At 38.8% G+C, this 22,434-nt stretch overlaps 2 protein-coding genes across 2 annotated transcripts in view; one reads left to right on the forward strand and one right to left on the reverse strand.

Annotated features, from left to right (window-relative positions):
* Positions 1 to 1,907: 1,907 nt before the first annotated feature.
* On the forward strand, positions 1,908 to 12,418 carry LOC121372270 (perlucin-like). The gene is made up of 5 exons (XM_041498559.1): positions 1,908 to 2,035; positions 2,947 to 3,035; positions 3,724 to 3,820; positions 6,453 to 6,675; positions 12,320 to 12,418. Exons 1-5 carry the CDS (start codon positions 1,978 to 1,980, stop codon positions 12,348 to 12,350), a joined length of 498 nt encoding a protein of 165 aa, XP_041354493.1. The 5' UTR covers positions 1,908 to 1,977; the 3' UTR covers positions 12,351 to 12,418.
* Positions 12,419 to 15,350: 2,932 nt separating this feature from the next.
* LOC121370821 (snake venom 5'-nucleotidase-like) overlaps positions 15,351 to 22,434 on the reverse strand; it is a 21,911-nt gene continuing 14,827 nt past the window's right edge. The window contains exons 8-9 of the mRNA XM_041496305.1: positions 18,515 to 18,718; positions 15,351 to 16,891 (exon numbers count right to left, since the gene is read on the reverse strand). Of these exons, the coding sequence (XP_041352239.1) occupies positions 16,668 to 16,891; positions 18,515 to 18,718 (428 nt within the window). The 3' untranslated portion in view covers positions 15,351 to 16,667. The remainder of the gene's footprint in view (positions 16,892 to 18,514; positions 18,719 to 22,434) is intronic.

A 22,434-nucleotide genomic window follows, 5' to 3' on the forward strand; every position in this document is an offset into this window, starting at 1 on the left:
AAACATTACACAATCTGGTTAAGAGAAATGATTTTTTTAATAGCATCAATCGATATAAGTAGAAAAATATTATTCTTGGAATCGACCAATATAAAAAGAAAAACATGTTTTATGTAACGACGCATTCAACTCATTTTATTTACGGTTATATGACGTCAGACATATGGTTAAGGACCACACATATTTTGAGAGGAAACCCGCTGTCGCCACTACAAGGGCTACCCTTTCCGATTAGCGGCATGGGATCTTTTATTTGCGCTTCCCACAGGCAGAATAGCACAAACCATGGCCTTTGTTGAACCAGTTATGGATCACTGGTCGGTGCAAGTGGTTTACACCTACCCATTGAGCCTTGCGGAGCACAAACTCGGGTTTTGGAGTCGGTATCTGGATTTAAAATCCGATGCCTCGACTGGGATCCGAACCCAGTACCTACCAGCCTGTAGACCGATGGCCTAACCACGACGCCACCGAGGCCGGTCGACCAATATAAGTTTGTGGTATAAATGTCTTTTGTGTTTCAAATTTGTCATTTGCAGTGAGTTGGGGTCTGTGTTTGATCTTCGTTTCCTACCCTGTGTAGGGGATGGGATGTAGCCCAGCGTTAAAGCGTTCGCTTGATGCACAGACGGTCTAGGATCATAACATGACCACACCCAAATAGGCATACTGTTGAGTCCACAACTTAAAATATCAAAACAACAAACTTTTATTATATTAAAGTTTATATATTTATGAATTGCTTTAATACACTGGTATGTGATCCAGCTGTATATTAATGTTTCCTAAAATTTAATATTAATGCAATACTACATTCTTAATTATGTTGAACTAATCCAGAGTGACATGACAGCGTGCGTTATATTCCCTGCTGAAGATAATAGATAGAGCTCTATGTCTTCTGAAACTAAAGGCTACCACGTGTTAGCACTTTAATATTTTTCAATCACCACTTAACCTAATACAGCTTGGGACAACACTGATAGACTGGAGGTGGCTCTCACTGTTGGAGGAAATGTTTGAAATTTTATGTTTCTGGTGCATGTGTTGGATCACAGCCACTGGTAATGGATGATACCAATGATAAAACAAAACCACAACCATTTAGCTAAAATTGCTTGAAAACAAATAACCTCATTTGGAGGCTAGCAAGGCAGACAATTAGAAAAGTTTGACCAAATCCAGTATGAGTACCAGAGACTTTAATATGAACCATCTCCATGATACCTGCTTACCATCAATACATCTTGTTCAAAGCTGAAGATTGTATTTAAAATTGTGAACCAGAGCGTATCAGAATACAACTACCATTACAAGACATTGCCGTACTGATGAATCAAACAGTTTGCAAAGGGATAACGACAGCTATGCCATTATTATCTTAAGAATGGAAATATGAAATAAGTGATTTAATGGAAGTAAAGGGCTAAGAATATGCATAATTGTAATAAAAGCGGTAACGAAGATTTGGTAGCGCTTTCAGAGCCATATGATAGCACTAGCGGTAAGGGTACCACTCTGAATTCTAGGGTGTTTTTTTCTTGTCGGTATCAGATAAAATGGACCATACAATAGTACACACTGCCCTCTCTAAACTCGCCTAAACTGACTGCACTGGCACGGCACATACCAGTTAATATGATCAACTGCAAACAGCATTAGACGTGATAAAGCACAGTAACAAAAGGAACGAACAGATGGTTTCCTTTTATATGATATTTATTGTTTCTTGGAGACTTAGTTTGTTACTTAGTGTTAAACTTGTGTGTTCGGCTGTGTGTACGTGTGTGTGTGTGTGTATATACATTTATATGTGTTTTTGTTTTTGTTTGCTGTGTCCGTGGCACTATTTCAAAGCTTATTTTAGACAAAGAAGCACAATTCTGGAACACCTTAACATTTGTATTTTGTTATCAGGAAGTCAGGTCAAGTCAGTATTTAATACAGTTCGCCTGTGAGACGTCACAGACAGTCAGCATGGGATCTACCTGGATTTTAATCGCTTGTTCCTTGGCCTTTCTTGTTCTACCTGGCAGTAGGTATAATTACATTGTTTGAAAACAAAACATTAGAAATTTCCCATTTAATGACTGCGAGAGAATAACGTCGTTTCATATTTTGACTTCGTGAAGAATAAATATCACATACTATTTTATCTTATCGTAATGTCTTGTAGGTTATATTTGACGGATAGTATGTGGAAGTTAATGAAATTGCTGTAAGATATTTGTTAATTACTATCTACGAAAACGTTATGACCAAGTTTGTAAATTAGTGTCATTAGAAATAACTTGATTTAGAATGTCATTAAAAATAACGGCAAGGCCTTGGGTTATAACGTTAGCTGAATGTCCGGACGTTAATTACATATGGTATTTGTATGGGCAAGAAGCCTCGAGTCCAGACTTTAAAAAACATGTGGCCTGTATTTTTTTTTCAATTAATGGCAGAGCAGGGTTCAGGTCAATAATACAACATTCATCTGTGGATTTGTTCTCTTTCTTCATCGACCTAATGTCGAAGTAACCAAATTTCGGACACCAAACAACCGTGGTTTAAAATGTTAAGCAAACTTTCCGAGATGCGTAAAATCAAAATCATCTTCAGAAGAGACCGGAACGCTAGGTCCCACCCACCCCTCCTCGTTCCAACAAGTGTTCCAGGAAATCCGTAAAATGTGCTATTATAATCTGTGAGTAAGTAAATGTATCCATGCTTATAGTCGATAAGAACTAGAGAGGCCTTTTAGTGGTAATGGATTCTAGATCAAATGTTGCAATTTTCAAATCAATTAACCACTTGATACATCTACTGGAGGTTCAAGCACGTATCTCTTGGGAATATTCTCCGAATTTCCTGAAGGATGTGTCCATGTCAAGCAAAACAGTTCAAAATTTCCGAAAATAATTGTGTTGGCATGTACAGCAACATTTCTTCCCTTTCCAGTTAATGGCAGTTGTCGAAGTCCGATGGTCGAATTTCAAGCATCATGCTACCTATACGTACACCAACCAGAAGACTTTGTTAGTGCTATGGTGAGTAACACTGTCTTAAAAATGTTAAAACACATATCGCGATACAGCTTGCCCGAATCGATGAATCGACACATGGACGTCTAATCGCGAGACCATACAGTATTGTAATATCACCACAACTTCATTCTCCAGACCGGCCTCGGTGGCGTCGTTGTTAGGCCATCGGTCTACAGGCTGGTAGGTACTGGGTTCGGATCCCAGTCGAGGCATGGGATTTTTAATCCAGATACCGAATCCAAACCCTGAGTGAGTGCTCCGCAAGGCTCAATGGGTAGGTGTAAACCACTTGCGCCGACCAGTGATCCATAACTGGTTCAACAAAGGCCATGGTTTGTGCTATCCTGCCTGTGGGAAGCGCAAATAAAAGATCCCTTGCTGCTAATCGGAAAGAGTAGCCCATGTAGTGGCGACAGCGGGTTTCCGCTCAAAATCTGTGTGGTCCTTAACCATATGTCTGACGCCATATAACCGTAAATAAAATGTGTTGAGTGCGTTGTTAAATAAAACATTTCTTTCTTTCTTTCATTCTCCAGAGACAAAACATCACAAACCATTGCCTCTGATATGTTTGTCGTGATATCTACAGCACTTTGTTCTCAGGCAGTCAGTCACACATACAGGTGCAAAAATGTCCCAAGCCACACCTAATAAACTGATAAAATGTTTTCTTCGTTCTGTTGTTCTGTAGGAAGTTTGTCGAGAATTTGATGGGTATCTCGTGGAAATACACAGTGCAGCAGAGGACACATTTCTTGTATCGCTTATTAACAACGTAACAGCTCCAGGTAAGAATAACTTACGTAAACATCAGTGGCGGATCCAAGAGGAGTGGGGTGGGGTGGGGTGGGGTGGGGGTGGGGGTGGGGGTGGGGTGGAGGGCAGGGTGTACGTGTACAACATATGCTACAATTTGACGGCCAAAGTTATTAAATTGAATCCCCCTTTCTCAAAATACTATATCGTCCCTGAACAGATACATTTTCTTTACACGTACAGACATTTTTCTTTGCATGTATATACGTTTTCTTAACATGTTCATCTAGTTGCAATATTTAAAAAAAACAAAAGCTATCGCCTGAGGTGCTTGAGTTGAAGAATCGAACCCCCTCGATGGATGCATTCTCTGTTTTTGTTATTATTTCCGTTCCAACAAATTCCCCACGGTAGACATATCAAAGGCCGTGGCATGTGCTGTCCTGTCTGTGGGAAAATACATTAAAAAAATCCTTAGTTGGTTTTCCCTACGACTATATGTCAAAATTATCACATTAATAAATCAATGTGCTCTAGTTGTGTTGTAAAACAAAAACTAAGTTTAAGTTTAACCTAGTCCAAAATAACTAATTTCAGTTTGGTTTGACGTAAAAAGAAAAGCAAAAGGTTTTTAGAAATAACAAAAATATACTATTTATGTGTCTAATTTACAAATCAATCGGCTCAGACATAAATAACTTGTAATAAATTCCATAGTATGAAAAAGGTGTTCCCTGTGGGATGGACTATAGAAATGGTCTTCTACAGCGAGACAAAAAGGGCACACATAAATAAAAAAGGGCACCATTCTCTTTAGGGAATAGGAACAACTGTCTTCTGTGCTCTCACCTAGGTAAAAGAAACGTTCCCACGGCGTGTAATATTATAAATCGCACACAGTATCCTTTCAAATTGGTGTATAAGAGACCATCGTCTGTGTTGAATGAGTTAAATCAAATGCAGGATCTAACCCTGACGTATATCTTTCAAGGGGCGGGACTTAGCCCAGTGGTACAGCGCTCGCTTGATGTGCGGTCGGTGTTAGATCGATCCCCGTCGGTGGCCCCATTGCGCTATTTCTCTTTCCTGTCAGTGCACCACGACTGGTATTTCAAAGGCCGTGGTATGTACTACCCTGTCTGTGGGATGGTGCATATGAAAGATCCCTTGCTGCTAATCGAAAAGAGTAGGCCATGAACTGGCGACAGCGGGTTTCTTCTCTCAATATCTGTATGGTCCTTAGCCATATCTCTCAGGCCATATAACCGTAAATAAAATGTGTTCAGTGCATCGTTAAATAAAACATTTCTTTCTTTCTTTATATCTTTGATCAATGCCCATCATATGTTGAATCTCATCAATCGCTCGTAGATGCTTTTAAATGAGTGTCTAAGCGATAATAGTCTATGTTAAATGAGTTACATCAAATGCAGGATCTAACACTGACGTATATCTTTAAATAAATGTCCAACTTATGTTGGATATCGGTGTGTTACATTATAAATCGCACACAGTATTCTTACAAATGGGTGTGTAAGGGACAATCGACTGTTAAGTGAATTACATCAAATGCAGGATCTAACCCTGTCGTATATCTTTAAATAAATGCCCAACATAATAATGTTGAATATTGGAACGTTATATCATAAATCGCGCACATTATTATGAATTTCATCAAATGCAGGATCTAACCCTGACGTGTATCTTTAAATAAATGCCCAACATATGTTGAATATTGGAATGTTATATCATAAATCGCGCACATTATTATGAATTTCATCAAATGCAGGATCTAACCCTGACGTATATCTTTAAATAAATGCCCAACATATGTTGAATATTGGAATTTTATATCATAAATCGCGCACATTATTATGAATTTCATCAGATGCAAGATCTAACCCTGACGTGCATCTTTAAATAAATGCCCAACATATGTTGAATATTGGAATGTTATATCATAAATCGCACACATTATTATGAATTTCATCAAATGCAGGATCTAACCCTGACGTGTATCTTTAAATAAATGTCCAAAATATATTGAATATTGGAATGTTATATCATAAATCGCACACATTGTTATGAATTTCATCAAATGCAGGATCTAACACTGACGTGTATTTTTAAATAAATGTCCAACATATGTTGAATATTGGAATGTTATATCATAAATTCGCACATTATTATGAATTTCATCAAATGCAGGATCTAACCCTGACGTATATCTTTAAATAAATGCCCAACATATGTTGAATATTGGAATGTTATATCATAAATCGCGCACATTGTTATGAATTTCATCTAATGCAGGATCTAACCCTGACGTGAATCTTTAAATAAATGTTCAACATATGTATAATATTGGAATGCTATATCATAAATTCGCACATTATTATGAATTTCATCAAATGCAAGATCTAACCCTGACGTATATCTTTAAATAAATGCCCAACATATGTTGAATATTGGAATGTTATATCATAAATCGCGCACATTGTTATGAATTTCATCTAATGCAGGATCTAACCCTGACGTATATCTTTAAATAAATGCCCAACATATGTTGAATATTGGAATGTTATATCATAAAATGCACACGGTATTCTTTCAATGAGTATATAACAGACAGCATCTGTGTTAAGTGAATTTCATCAAATGCAGGATCTAACCCCGACGTATGGACGGGCGGTAACGACATGTTCAGTGAGGGTCGTTGGACGTGGTTGAATAGCGGAATCAAGTTCACCTACACGAACTGGCATCCAGGCAACCCGTCCAACTCGTGGGGTCAAGAGAACTGCATGCAGTTGCACCTTTCTGGAGGAGTCCACAAATGGAATGACAGAGACTGCCTCCACAAGACGTATTTCATCTGCGAGTCAGAGTATGTAGATCTGTGTTATGACGCATAACAAATAGGGAAATACGTAATAGGTCTGCCTAGGCTAATACCAAGTTAGAATATTTTATAACATTTTCTCTGTTAACAATACCTTTGAAATATTGCTTTTGAGGAAAAGTGGTGGTAGGGTTAATAAAATGATAGTTTCATACACACACAGAGAGAGAGAGAGAGAGAGAGAGAGAGAGAGAGAGAGAGAGAGAGAGAGAGAGAGAGAGAGAGAGAGAGAGAGAGAGAGAAAGAGGAGAGAGAGAGTGTGACGGAACATGCTCTTAATTTTGTTTTCGCCTGTGGCGATATTAATTGTGTTAGAGGGCCGTGTGCAGTTTCATTGCACGTAGCCCAGGTGGGCAACTTGTTACGTAATACCTCCGCGCGACCGTGGAATCTCTAGCGAATTGGCGACATTAAGTCTGACGATCTGAGAAAAAAAATACCGCTTGGTCGCGGTGGAAATATCATATGATAAGATTCGGTGCCGCCTTGTACCCCAAGGCAATATTCTGATTTATAATAAATAGCTAGTGTTTTAGAGGTATCAGGAGAACGAAAAAGGAAGCTTCCAGGGAACGTAGTCCGTTAGGACTTGGTAAATATTATTTCTGCTCTGTGTATAACCTTGATGTGATTGATGTGACTTTAAATATTTTAATACTGTATTATACCAATATTCTTTAGACAGTGTCTTCGGTCATCTGACGAAGTAAATCGTAGTCTTACTGTTCTATATTTTATACGAGTATTTGGTAATATAAAGCTTAGCTAGTCATCCTAGAAGATCTAGGTAAACTGTAGGTTATTGTCTTTATTGTGATAGGTACCAGTATTAATTCTGTGTTACAAGGTTACTAAATGAGTAGTTAGGGTTAATTAACCCGTTAGGAATAGAGCTGTAATTCCTTTATTAATTAAGTTCCCCTGGGAGCGTTTCTAAATTATCACACGTTACTGAACGAGTAGTAAGGGTTAATTAAAAATTAACCAGTTAGGAATGGTGTTGTAATTCCTTTATTAATTAACTTCTCCTGGAAGCGTTTCTCAATTATCACACGTGTGGGTGTTGTGTCACGGTGAAGTGATTCGCATATTGTGTAACTAGACACCTAGAGATTAACTAATTAAGTGATCAGTTGTGGGTTGTTATTATTATTGTTGTTATTAATTAACTACTACGGCTGTACATTTGTCAGCGTAGATTAATACAGATTCCAAAGTGTATTGTGTTTTTGTTGTGTTTCTAGTGAACTATACGTGCTATAATAATATATACTTTATATAAGATCGTATCTCTGATCATACCTAGACGAGCCAAAGCGGTTTTGAACTGCCTGTTACAGAGAGATCTAATAGATATACAGTTAGGAGAGATATTTTGATAATCGTGTTTTATTCAGTTACGAGAATTATAGAATCCCCGTGACAGGAGTAGAAAATTGGAGCGCTCGTCCCGGATCTGAAACGGGACATGCATATTTAAAAAAGTATTGTTTGTAAATGGGGGCTTTATAAATTAATTTTACAAATTAACTAGAAGTAGCAACGTTGTTCACTAGAAAATTAATTAATATTAAGTGCGTCATATCTAAACATGGATAAGAATTTGCTGGATAGGCCTACGCTCAGTGTAGTGGAGATTAAGCGAGCACGTAAGGCCGAGTTAGTTGAAATCGCGGGTGAGCGAGAAATTGATTTAACATCAGCTAAAACCTTAGGTGATATAAAGACAATTATTATCCAGGATGTTTTTGGTGATAGGCCTGTTATGGAAGACAGTGAGATTGTTCCAGAGATAGAAATAAATGAGTTAAGTGTGGAACAACAATTAGCTTTTAAAAAACTTGAGTACGAAAGAGAAGAACGTGCATTAGAAAGAGAAGAGAGAGAGAGAGAGAAAGAGAAGAGAGGGAGAGAGAAAGAGAAGATAGAAATAGAGAAAAAGAAGATAGGGAGAGAGAGAGAGAGAGAGAGAGAGAGAGAGAGAGAGAGAGAGAGAGAGAGAGAGAGAGAGAGAGAGAGAGAAGAGAGGGATAGAGAATTCCAGTTAGAAAAATTAAAAGTGGAACATGAGTTAAAGTTGAATACTGAAGAAGTTAGACGTGAGGCAGGAAATGGTTTTAACATGTCGGAGGCTTATAGATCAGTGCCTGTATTTGACGATCAGGAGGTAGACATGTTCTTCCAACTTTTTGAACGGGCCGCTAAGCAGCTAAATTGGCCGCAGTCTAAGTGGACATTGTTGGCCGTGTCTAAGTTTAAGGGGAAGGCTAGTGTAGCTTATAATTCAATGAGTGATGAGCGAGCAAGTCAGTACGACCTAGTTAAGGCTGCGGTGTTGAGGGCGTATGAATTACGACCTGAGGATTATCGTTTACGGTATAGCGAGTTGAGAAAAACGCAGGGTCAGTCTTATAGTGAGTTTGTGGCTAAGAAGGCAGGGATGTTTGATAAATGGGTGATTTCTCATCAGGTAGAGTCATATACCGAGTTACGGGAGTTGTTGATCTTACAGGACATTAAAAATGGATTACCAGTTAGCTTACGTATTCATTTAGAGGATCGTGATGTCAAAAAGATAGAGGAGGCAGGCATAGTGGCAGATGATTACGTGTTAATACACAAAGCTCAGGCAGTACCGGGTAGCTCTAAACAACAGGGTGATAAGAAGAAATTTCAGCCAGGTTTTTCCCGGGAAAGTAACTATCGGGGAGAGTCATCTAGTTGGTCAGCTAGTCAGGCAAGGAATGCACCTGGTGGGCAAAGTAAGGATAGACCTGCACGAACTTTTCGTCCACATTGCAGTTACTGTTAAAAGGATAACCATCTTATCGGGGACTGTTTTAAAAGGAAACGCGATAATGCGCAAGTGGTCGGTTTAGTGAGGTCAGCTCCGTTAGCGAGAGAGTTAATGGTTAGTCCCATGGCAGAAAAAGTAAACCCGTATGTGTCCACTGGTATGGTTTGTGATGTTAAACAAGAGTTGTGTCCTAAGGCAATATCAATCTATAGAGATACCGGGTGTAGTCAGAGTCTGATAACGCAAAAGTGTTTAGCTGGTATTGAAAATTCCGATACAGGACGAAGTTTGGCCTTAAGCTCAGTTACTGGAGAAAAAATGGTTGTCCGGTTACATAAGGTTTTCTTGTGTTCGAAGTTTGTGACGGGACCAGTCATTATGGGTGTTGTGAAGGACTTGCCTGTTGAAAACATAGGAGTTTTGTTGGGTAATGATTTGACTAGTCAGTGTTGTCAGCCGAAATGTGACCAATTGTTAATAACAGACAGCCCTTTACCCATAAAAGAGTGTGAGGTTGATGAGATTAGTTATCCTGCGTGTATAAAGACTAGGGCTATGGCCAGTAGGTTAGCACAAGACGCAAAGGATATTTGTGATTTGTCTGATACGTGTGTGAGCCATGAAATTGGAGTGGATGAGGTTATCAGTAAAATGGTAGATAAGTCAACTGAGGAATTAAATGTGGTGGAACCTGTTGATCTCCCGCAGAGGGGAATTGAACCAGTTGTGTTTGATAGAGGGGATTTATCTTGTAATAGACAAGAGTTAATTCTAGAGCAGGGGGCTGATCCAAAATTGTTGGCAGCTCGCACTACATTGTTAACAGAGGGTGAGAAGGAGGATCAGATGTCAGGTTATGATATGGACAAGAAAGTATTAATGAATAAGAGAGTTGGAGATAGGAGGTTGCCGGCGACCGAACTAGCTAGGAAGCAACTGAGCCATGCTCAGAGCAAAATAAAATCAATGTTTGATAGGAAGGCTAAGAGTCAGGAATTTAAACCAGGGGATAAGGTGCTGCTGTACCTTCCCATTAAACGGGGTTCATTGCAGAACAGGTATTTCGGGCCCTATGTTGTGCACAAACGAGTTAATGAGACAGGGTATGTGATAAACACTCCTGATAGGGTTAGCAAAAAGTAGGTATTGTCACATCAATTTGCTAAAAGGTTATTTTGACAGACTGCCGATAGTTCCAGAGAGACCGGTCCAAATTGAGAGACACTCAATTTCCTGTGATGACGTCAAGACTGCAGAGGTCAAGTTGGCCAACGGCCAGATTCTAGCAGACTTGAGCCCCCAGCGAGCAAAGTTGACTACGTTGAAACAAGACAATGTTTCCATTTGTCAGAACCTTCCAACGGTTACCAATACCTTAAGCCAAGATGTGCGCTTGGAACCCAACGCTACACCGATTCGACAGCATGCCTATCGGAGAAAACCTGGAAAACGTGCGACGCTGAAAAAGAAGGAAACGAAGTTCCATTGGTCAGGTGAATGCGAGAAGTCATTCAACCGTCTCAAGCAGAGGCGCTACTCGTCTCCCGTTCAAGCTAGCTGTGGATGCCAGTGACGTGGGTGCTGGAGCTGTGCTGTTCCAAGAAGACGAAGACGGACGGGACCATCCTAATGAAAGCCTCCAACCAGAGAGTTTTGAGATGGAGTCTTCTTCTGCAAGAATACCCAATTACCATTGGACATATCAAGGGCACATCCAATGTAATCGCTGATTCCCTGTCCCGAAGTTGAACGTTATGATAATGTGTTGACATTCTTGATTTCTGTTTTGTTTATATATATTTTATTTGTATACCAGGGACTCAGAGACTCAGTGTGATTACTGGTAGTCACCTTATTATTACATGTGTTATAAATGCCCGTATGCGTCGGTTAACGAACCTTTTTGTTTTAATGTAGTATATTTCCATATTCCTAGAGTAGAGGAAATATCCTTTTTGAGGTGGGGGTGTGTGACGGAACATGATCCTAATTTTGTTTTCGCCTGTGGCGATATTAATTGTGTTAGAGGGCCGTGTGCAGTTTCATTGCACGTAGCCCAGGTGGGCAACTTGTTACGTAATACCTCCGCGCGACCGTGGAATCTCTAGCGAATTGGCGACATTAAGTCTGACGATCTGAGGAAAAAAATACCGCTTGGTCGCGGTGGAAATATCAGATGATAAGATTCGGTGCCGCCTTGTACCCCCAGGCAATATTCTGATTGATAATAAATAGCTAGTGTTTCAGAGAGATCTAATAGATATACAGTTAGGAGAGATATTTTGATAATCGTGTTTTATTCAGTTACGGGAATTATAGAATCCCCGTGACAGAGAGATATGTTAATATATAGAACGTGAACATTAATTGGATGTCCATGTAAACGTCTGTTGCAATAAGGACCTTGAAACGAATATTTGTGGCTGTGAGCATAGACTTTATGTTAAATGTTTACTGAAAAATAATTGTGCCAATTGTGTTTTGTAACGTTACAGAAAAAGTGTTATGTGAAACCTTAATCAGCGAAGTATTAAACTATTTTTAACATATCTGAATTGTCTAATCTATTAAGTCATAAACCTCAGGTGGTGGTAATAGTGGTGGTATTGGTATTGGTAGTGGTGGTGGTGGTGGCCTTTGATATACCAGTCGTGGCACACTCCAGACCATGGTGGTGGTGGTGGTGGTGGTGGTAGTAGTAGTAGTGGTAGTGGTGGTGGTGGTAGTAGTAGTAATAGTAGTAGTAGTAGTAAATGTCAAGTATTCTGTGATGTTTGCGTCTCTCTAGTTTGGTGACATGACTCCTCATTCACTAATAATTCTTCATTTCAGATCCAGCACTGATCCAGGAGTGATTGGATGACGACTTCCAGGAAGCGAATTGTAGAAATAGAACTCAGTCAATAAATACGTGGTGATGATATTGTGCAACCATATCGTTTGTCTTCTGTCCAGTGGATTCTGTGGTTAACCACAGATGTTTAGTTAACGCTAGTTGGTAGAACATTTGAATGCCGGCAACTTCGAACTTCTGTAATCTCGGCGTGGTAATCTCGGTCCCATTATCTCGACACTACCAAATCACAAACCAAGACACCCATTCTTTACCCCTTAAAACAAATTGTGGAAACTGTCAATACATGTAGCGTTGTGTTCATCCTTTCTAAAAAACCCAACAAAAACAACAACCCTTAAAAACTATTTTAAAAAATACCCCCCCCCCAACCCCCCCCCCCCCCCCCCCCCCCCCCCCCCCAAAACAAAAATCCAACAACAACAACAACAAACCCAACCCAATGTAAACAAATACCAGTACCGCAACAGACATTTCCACAACACAAAACAAACGTTGAAATAATGATAGCATCGTTGCGGCAACATGACCACGAGATGTTTTATTTCACAATTAAATATAGAATAACAATTTCAAAATGTCTCACATTTGTTTTTCAAATCTGCATGAATCCCGTAACATAAAGAAGTATATCTGAAAATATTGGCCAGATTGTACTCATGAAAAATGCATTGAACAAATTGGTTTAACTTGACACAAGTTTTGAGCAATCACGTTTCGAAAAAAACCCCAACAACCCTCCCCCCGAAAACAACAACAACCCCCACCCCCCCAAAAAAAAAAGAAGAAAAAAAAGAAGAGAAGACACCAACAACAATAAACAAGTATTTTTTTCAATCTGGTCTATAGAATTGATAGAATGTTGGGTTTTTTCGGATACGAACACACCATGGAATGGTCTATTTATTACATACATCTTTGTTGATAATATCTTTCGCTTTTTGTTCAATCTGATTAAAATTAGCTCTACTGGGTCTAGCCAGTAGATCTAACAGCATTGCATGGACTGCCATGTCCAGGTGACATTTCATCTATAAATAACAATTTAAATATCGACCAATTATACTTCGCCTTTTATAGCGTTATTCGGGAGCATACAAATTCTAAAAATATCGGGCGAGACTATTTATGCAATAAGCGAACTTGTTGGTCTATTTCAACATTGAAAAAACAGGGGGAAAGTGCAGTAATAAACTTTGGATTGTATACTAGTATAAACAGATTTTATGGCTATACCATCACGTTGTTTTTTTTCGTCTTGAAACGAATTTTATATAAAATTTTATATTGCAAATAGTTTCCGGCATACTTCGTAATTCACCCGAATCATTTCGTATACCTTCGGCATAATCCCGAATTTTTTCTAATTCTTTTCAAATCACTGGCATGACATTCCCAGTCTGGAGCTCCACGCGGTAAGACGTGTTTGTTTCGCGTGTGCACACTGCACGTGCTTTCGTGTGCTCGACTTGGGGGTCCTTCGTTTCGTTGTTTTTGTCAGCGAAATGAAGTTTTCTACTGGGATGTATGCGGCCATTGGAATTGATTGAACGCTGGAACGCTTCTCGTTTCGACAGCCTGCACGACCAGGTTGGATTCTTTTTTAGCGAGATTCCTTGCCTCCACGTCATTTCTCCGTCTGACTGTCGACTTGGGGTTTTTTCGTGACTCGTATGACGGCCATTCTGCAGAACGCCACGGTTGTTCGCGTTTAGTCTCTACATGTCCGAGCCTGTCCTAGCAGCACTGGAAGATTGACCGCCCCACTCTAAGAAGAAATAGGAAGCGGGGTCGTCCCCTACTACTCTTTTTCTAGACTTTACCTTGCTTTATAGTGATACCATCTCGTATCCTCCGGAGTCGGGCCCGTCCGCACCACTATACCAAACCATGACGACTGGACTATAACCTAGTCTGATACTGTCTCTCGTTCAGACGGATCCAGCTTCTCAAGATCTGTATTTCAGCACAGCACTACACCTTCAACGTCTATCGACTGTCAATCTAGCGGTTTTCTTGACGGGATGCAACGCATCTCGTCCCTTTAAGCTGTGCACCCAAACGGCCTTAACGAGGCCACTCGCGTGGACATATCGATCGGGCTTTAAACTTTTAGATCTGCGTTCAAAATTTTATGTTAAAATTACTTCTTTTTTTTTGAAATATTATTAAATAGTCCGATCCTCTCTTCTTTCTCTTATTTAATTTTGGACTGTCCTTCTAAAATGCTCCAAATTATATAAATATTCGGCCGAGCAGTCAATTCTTTTTATTTTTGGCTTGTAACCTTTTTATTTTTTTTATTTATTCTATTAACTCTTTTACTAATTGCTATTTTTAAAATTCTGCCCATTTTCACCCCCCCCCCCCCCCCCCCTTCCATCCCGAGTCATGCCACCGATCTTATCGGAGGTCGGACTCGGGATGGGCGTGTTCGAAACCCTAGTGGTATATGGGCACGTTAAACTAGTTATCATCATCATCATCACTGGCATGATTTTGCAAGTACGGTTTTGATTGGTCGAATGAAAGGTCAACTGGACATGAGCTCCAACCGGCTGCTATTAGATCCACATGCAATAGTGGAGCTAATTTTAATTAGATTGCTTTTTGTTAATATCTTTCACTTATCCTATCGAAAACACGTAACGCCATGATATATTTCTTCCATTGGAACTTTTACAGAAAATTCACTTTACCTTAGACTTTTTTAAAGGAAATTTGAATGAAAAATATCTTTATTTAATTATTAAATTAACACTTATTTAATAATACTGCTGTGCAAACATATCTGACAAAGCGATCCTCCAAAAACACCCACAAAAACTAGACAAATGGAGATAATTTAATTATGAACTTTAAAAAAGAAGTAAATACGATTTCTATATTTTCACTGTAACTAAAATATATTGAAAATAAGACTTTCACCGGATACCACTTTTATGGTTTCTGTAGATCTATATGTTACATTGCTATATATATAATAAAAACAAATATTGGACGATCTGATTTAGAGAAATGAATATTTTTTAATGACATTAAATGATATAAGTAGAAAAATTATCATTCTAGGAATCGACCAATATAAGTTTGTGGTATAAATATCTTTTTATGTTTCAAATTTGTCATTTGCAGCAAGTGGGGGTCTGTTTTTGATCTTCGTTTCCTACCCTGTCTATATGTATTAACACAGACAATATAACTAATCAAACCCTTAAGCCTGTGGTCGTTATATCAACTGGGATTTGGCTATGACTATGAATATTTTACAGTAAAAATATAATACACTGGCATATGTACAACAATAATTAATTGTATGTTCGTGCTAAATGAAGCAGATATTAAAGGAATCAAATATGAGCATGTATTTGGTCCTAAACTGAACTGCTAAATGAAACAAGGACTGCGTTCAGCGACAGCGAACAACACAAACGTTCACAAACGATTTGACTTGTTCTCAATATGACTTAGGGCGTAGGCGGTTTCGACAGTAGGAATGCTTTTTGGCTAGGATGGACTGACCTTCCAACCCCTCCAACCCATTTTGCCACACTCAAGCCCTGAATACGATTGGGATTCATCAAATTAAGCGTACGAGAGAGGGGGTAGGGAGGGGGAGGGCCAACGACCCCTAATTCTGGAGCAAATCCTCAAATTAGGGCAAAAACGATGAGATATTCGGTCAAAATGAACTGGCCTGAAACCTTAATCACCATGTATTTCCATCCTTCTACCTACAATATTAGTTGTAATCCATGCAAAAAAGCGTATTGATTCGTTTGCATCCCTATATTGCTAATACGAATAAACGTTGTTTAATTCGTGCAAAAATCAGCATGTCTCCATCAAACACGGAAGCCCAGACGCCTATGCTCATCAAAATGTTGTTGCGACACTCTTTCTGTGGCGCGAAACACAACCCTTTCCATTCTCAATCCTTTAGGGCACCTATAAAATTATAACTATATATTATTAATAATTTGGCGTTTAAAATTTCAATTATAGCTTATTGTTTTGATGGCTGTTGCTCTGTAAATTATTTCCCCTCCTTTTTTTTTAATCAATAAAATCTAAATTGTCCCCTAAAGGTAAATACTAAATACCCTTCTGTCCCAAACCCAACCACTGGCCATGCCAGAGATTTGGCTTGGGATGGACGTGCCTGAACCTTAACTGAATATAGGAAAGTATACAGAGTTTAAGCAAGCAAGCAAGCCATGTAGCCATTCGGTTTAACATGAAGCGGAATAAAACATGCACGCACGCACGCACAAAACTGTCTAGCTAACGTTTGTCTGTAATGTCTAGGTGGACTCTGCCCTGTATTTAGCCACCAGACACAAACATAACAAAAGCAGAAGAGACAACAGAGAAAAGTAATGACGTCATGGACACGGTGCTCGCCGAGGATGGGCAAGGACAATCCTGATTGGACCAACACAGGCACCAGGGGGCGTCCTTTGCGACCATAGTTATCCTCCCCTCCAATCCAGTTGTGACTGGAGTTCGACTTCTCAAATACTTCGCCAGAATATCTGATATTCGTTTGTCTGGAAAAAAAAGGAGAACATTTCACATTCAATCGAATTTTTTCATTAATTTTCCCAAAACCGATATAAGCCAGTTTCCAGATTGTGGAGTTAGCAGTGAATATATACTGATGTTAGTATGACTCAAAAATACTATAGAACAATAAGGTTTCCGTGAAAACCATAAGCGAACGAGACAGGGGGCAGGGGTTGGGGGACAACTGCTCTCACCCCACAAATTCGGGCAAATTTGTTTAATATTCAGGCAAAATGAGCTTGCCTGAAACATTTTCACCATTTATTTCCACCATTCTACCCACACTATTAGTTTTAATCCATGTAAAAGTAAGTGATTCTTTTGCAACCCTATATAGCCTGCCCTCCTACAAAACCGTGGTCACTGGTTCATGTAAAAAAACAAATATATATACGCTACGTTATGTAATGGCAAAAACACGTTTTGTTCTCTCAAAATGACGTTAATGCTTTTTGAAAATTCACTCTTCAGTTAGTTATTAAAAGGACATTCCTGAGTTTGTTGCATTGTAAAATGTTTCCGACTAATAAAATATTTGTACGATTAAACTTACATATTAAATATATTTCGTTGTTTAGAATATCAGGGTATATATTCAATGTGTTTCTAGTCGTCTTAATATTTGTAAAACGCCCAAACTGGATTTTGTCTTCAAATAATTTCGTACGTAGACAAAATAATAGTTTAGGAAATAAAATGAAATTTAATCTAGTAAAAATATTAGAACGATCATAAACACGTTTAATATACAGCCGCTAATATTTTATGCAGACAAATATATTTGATATACAATTACAATCGTTAAAAAGGCTCTGTTAGTGGATAACATATTAAACGTTTCAGCAAACTAAGCGTTACATAAGAAAAATAAATTTATAATACAATCAATAGAAAGAAAGAAATGTTTTATTTAACGACGCACTCAACACATTTTATTTACGGTTATATGGCGTCAGACATATGGTCAAGGACCACACAGATTTTGAGAGGAAACCCGCTGTCGCCACTTCATTGGCTACTCTTTCCAATTAGCAGCAAGGGATCTTTTATTTGCGCTTCCCACAGACAGGTTAGCACAAACCATGGCCTTTGTTGAACCAGTTATGGATCACTGGTCGGTGCAAGTGGTTTACACCTACCCATTGAGCCTTGCGGAGCACTCACTCAGGGTTTGGAGTCGGTATCTGGATTAAAAATCCCAAGCCTCGAATGGGATCCGAACCCAATACCTACCAGCCTGTATACCGATGGCCTAACCACGACGCCACCGAGGCCGGTACAATCAATAGAAGGCAGGATGATAGTGAATATTACGGCAAAATAAAAGTAAAATGGAGTTTACAAAAATCGCTACATTTGAGAGAAGGGATAATCTTTGTTACTGTTATGTACAAAAATACAAACAGAATCAGCACTCTCCCCGCCCCTCCCCCGCCAACCAAAACCCCCAACTCCAATCCCCCAAACAAAAACAAAACACCTCCCCCCAAAAAAACCCACCCAATTAAAAAAAACAAAAAACAACAAAACAAACAAGCAAACAACCAACTAACCAACAACAAAACAGTGATAAGAACAACGAATATATATGTTTTATATGGCCTTACCAGTTGAAGTTCGACTACTACTCTTGTGTTTTAAGACCATGTAACCATCTCCACCATTGGCTAAGAAAGATGGCGTCACAATCGGGTACACTTTTTCGTCATCAACAGGCCGGTATTCAGGGATATCACAGTCGTGACACCTGACAAGTAGCTCTTCCACTCGCTGATCAACGGGCTTGTGCATGGCATACTTCACTTTAATACCTGGTTAATTATGTAAATATGTTACAATATATATATATATATATATATATATATATATATATATATATATATATATATATATATATATATATATATATATATGATAAAAACCAAATGTAATTTAAAAAAAATAATTCCTTGGTATCGCTTACTTCAAATAATTACAAATAATTAGCCTTCAAACTAGTGTACGGGGAACGTTATGTCAATACTTTTGTTAACGTGCACGGCGAGTAGCATATTCAAAATGGCGGAGGACTTTTAACGGTTATCGTAGGAAGATGTATTTTGATAATAATGACGCAAGTACTTCAATCGAGATTTAGTTAGTACGGTAGGTTATACATTTTTGGTTTGTGTGTCCATTTGTTGCACTATTTCGGTTGATAAACGTTTGAAACATGGTGCCACAAGTTTTGGATACCAGCTACATAATATAGGGTATGTAACAAGGTTCGGACATAGATAGAACCACACTTCCTCACTTCCTCCTCTTATTTATTTTTGGACTGTCCTTCTAAAATGCTCCAAATTATATAAATATTCGGCCGAGCAGTCAATTCTTTTTATTTTTGGCTAGTAACGTTTTATTTATTTATTTTTAAAAATTCTATTAACTTTTTTTTACTAATTGCTATTTAAAAAAATATCAACTCTCGGTCCCATCGAACCCATCGAACCCCCCCCCCCCCCCCCCCCCCCCCCCCCCATGTACGCCCATGCGGTCGGCGATGGAGGGTCGTCGTGGGGTGTTTCACACACCGCGGTGTTGAGTCGGTCCCCCTCGGTGGTTGACGGTTCCCGCAGGGCTGGGCTGGGGGCGGCGTCGCAGAAGGGACCGAGAGTACAAGGCGACACGTCTGTTCTCATCGTGAATCAGTTCGGAAGTCGCAAAGACTAGGCATGTGTAATTAATGACATTTCTAAATAGATCAAATTAAAAAATATAAATTATTGCATTCATTGTACTATGCCTAATAATAATAATTAAAACAAATAATTGTGAAATAAGAAAGATTTATATCGTAATAGTATATGGTACATAATGTTTTAAATAAAGTTTATTATGTTTTAAAATGTATTAATAATTGACATTTAATCTTTGTTATTTTTCCTAGAGTAAAGTATAAATAAACTGATTAATAAAAGAAATCGTCAGTGGATCGCAGGAACGCATCGCAGGTAGACGCATCCATCTGCGTTGAGTCTGCGTTTTTTAACGCAGACGCATGCGTTAAAAAACGCTCGTCTGCGCCGGGCATTAGATACCAGTTTTCTTACTACGAGATGTTTCAAACGGACACGAATGTAGTATTCTATTTCTTATATATCCTTATCCTTTCCGGGGCAAGACGTAGCCCAGTGGTAAAGCGCTCGCTTGATGCGCGATCGGTTTGGGATCGATCCCAGTCAGTGGGCCCATTGGGCTATTTCTCGCTCCAGCCAGTGCACCACGACTGGTACACAAAGGCCGTGGTATGTGCTAACCTGTCTATGGGATGGTGCATATAAAAGATCCATTGCCGCTAATCGAAAAGAGTAGCCCATGAAGTGGCGACAGCGGGTTTCCTCTCTATATCTGTGTGGTCCTTATACATATGTCTGATGCCATATAACCGTAAATAAAATGTGTTGAGTGCGTCGTTAAATAAAACATTTCCTTTCCTTATCCTTTCCCAACTAAAACCTATTTACGACCCTAAGCGCTTATAGTCAAATTTATGCGTCACAGACAAATTTCAGTTTAACTTGTTCGTCAGAATGATCAATTGTGATCGTGCTTTTTTCATTGGGTGGTATGGCATTGGGCACCTGACCATCACATAGAAGAAACCAATCGTATGTTTTTAAATTGTTATCATACGTATATGCATTATTAATATGTTATAAAAAGAAAACAAAAAACAAACAAAACAACAAACAACAAACAAAACAACAACAAAAAACAAAAACAAACAACAAAAAAAGAACCCTACCAAAAAGTAACCGACTGATATATCAGAGGCCTTGGTATGTGCTATCCTGTATGTGGGTTGGTGCATATAAAAGATCCCTTGCTTAGTAATAAAACATGTAGTCTCTAAGACTATATATCAAAATTACCAAATGTTTGACATCCAATAGCCGATGGTTTAAAAAATCAATGTGCTCTAGTGGTGTCGTTAAATAAAACGAATTTTTACTTTTAACATGTAGTAATATATCGTAGTACACGTATGGTAACAATATACAGTTAGCTCCATTGTACGCGCAAAGAGTTCGCTTGTTGGTTTTGCACAGATCTATGTTTGAAGGCTAATTATTTGGAATAGGAAGTAAATTCTTAAGCTTAGTGATAGCCAAAGAGTTACTTTTAAAAATGACAATTGGTTTGTCACCAGCAGTGCAAACGGTTTAGCTGTAATGAGGCTTGGTATTCATACACCGGGTTTTCCTTGTTTTGGGTAATTTTCAAACAAGCTGATTTTGTGAAAAATTGAATAGCTAAACCTTTATTCAAATGAGATTTTTTGTAAGGTTCGATAAGCAAAGTTTTCATAAATATATGTGTGATATCCGCCACCTCCCGCTTTGGTGTGGTTTGTATGGGTGTGGACATTGTCAAAAATGTGCACCCAAAACCATGCAGTTTGGACACATTATGATAAAAGTAACACAAATATTTAACTAAAAATATTAAAAATAAGTCCTCTTTATAATTATGACCTTTTTTTGGTAAATTCCTTGAGACCAAAAATACCTGTATGTTTCTTTATTTTTAAACCATAGGTGGGCATTTAGGATGCCATGGGCTGGTATGCATAAATCTCAGCTGAAGATTCACAAATAACTGTGGTCTGCTACTCTAAACATTTTTTGTTTTTAAAATTTTCGTCGGATTGTAAAATATCTCTAATATGGGAGTGCCACGTTCTATATATTTTCTAGAATAAGACGCAAATACCATTTTTCCGTAATAATTCGTGTGCGTATACGTACGATACATATACGTAATACGTAATTGGTAATCCGTAACAATAACTTTCTAGATTCCATTTATGTGACTCCATACGCGTATCCACCGGCCTCGGTGGCGTCGTGGCAGGCCATCGGTCTACAGGCTGGTAGGTACTGGGTTCGAATCCCAGTCGAGGCATGGGATTTTTAATCCAGATACCGACTCCAAACCCTGAGTGAGTGCTCCGCAAGGCTCAATGGGTAGGTGTAAACCACTTGCACCGACCAGTGATCCATAACTGGTTCAACAAAGGCCATGGTTTGTGCTATCCTGCCTGTGGGAAGCGCAAATAAAAGATCCCTTGCTGCTAATCGGAAGAGTAGCCCATGTAGTGGCGACAGCGGGTTTCCTCTCAAAATCTGTGTGGTCCTTAACCATATGTCTGACGCCATATAACCGTAAATAAAATGTGTTGAGTGCGTCGTTAAATAAAACATTTCTTTCTTTCTTTCCATACGCGTATCCGGTCAATCTATGCATTATAGATCACGAACTTTGTTTTGTTTAACGACACCACTAGAGCAGATTGATTTATTACTTTCGGCTATTGGATGTCAAGCATATGGTCCTTTTGACAAAACCATAGAGAGGAAACCCGTTACATTTTTTCCATTAGTAGCAAAGGATGTTTTATATGCACCATCCTACAGACATAATAGTACATACCACGGCCTTTGTTGTACCACTTGTAGAGCACTGGCTGGAACGAGAGATAGCC

This window comes from Gigantopelta aegis, chromosome 4, assembly GCF_016097555.1.
Source record: "Gigantopelta aegis isolate Gae_Host chromosome 4, Gae_host_genome, whole genome shotgun sequence".
Taxonomy (NCBI): domain Eukaryota; kingdom Metazoa; phylum Mollusca; class Gastropoda; order Neomphalida; family Peltospiridae; genus Gigantopelta; species Gigantopelta aegis.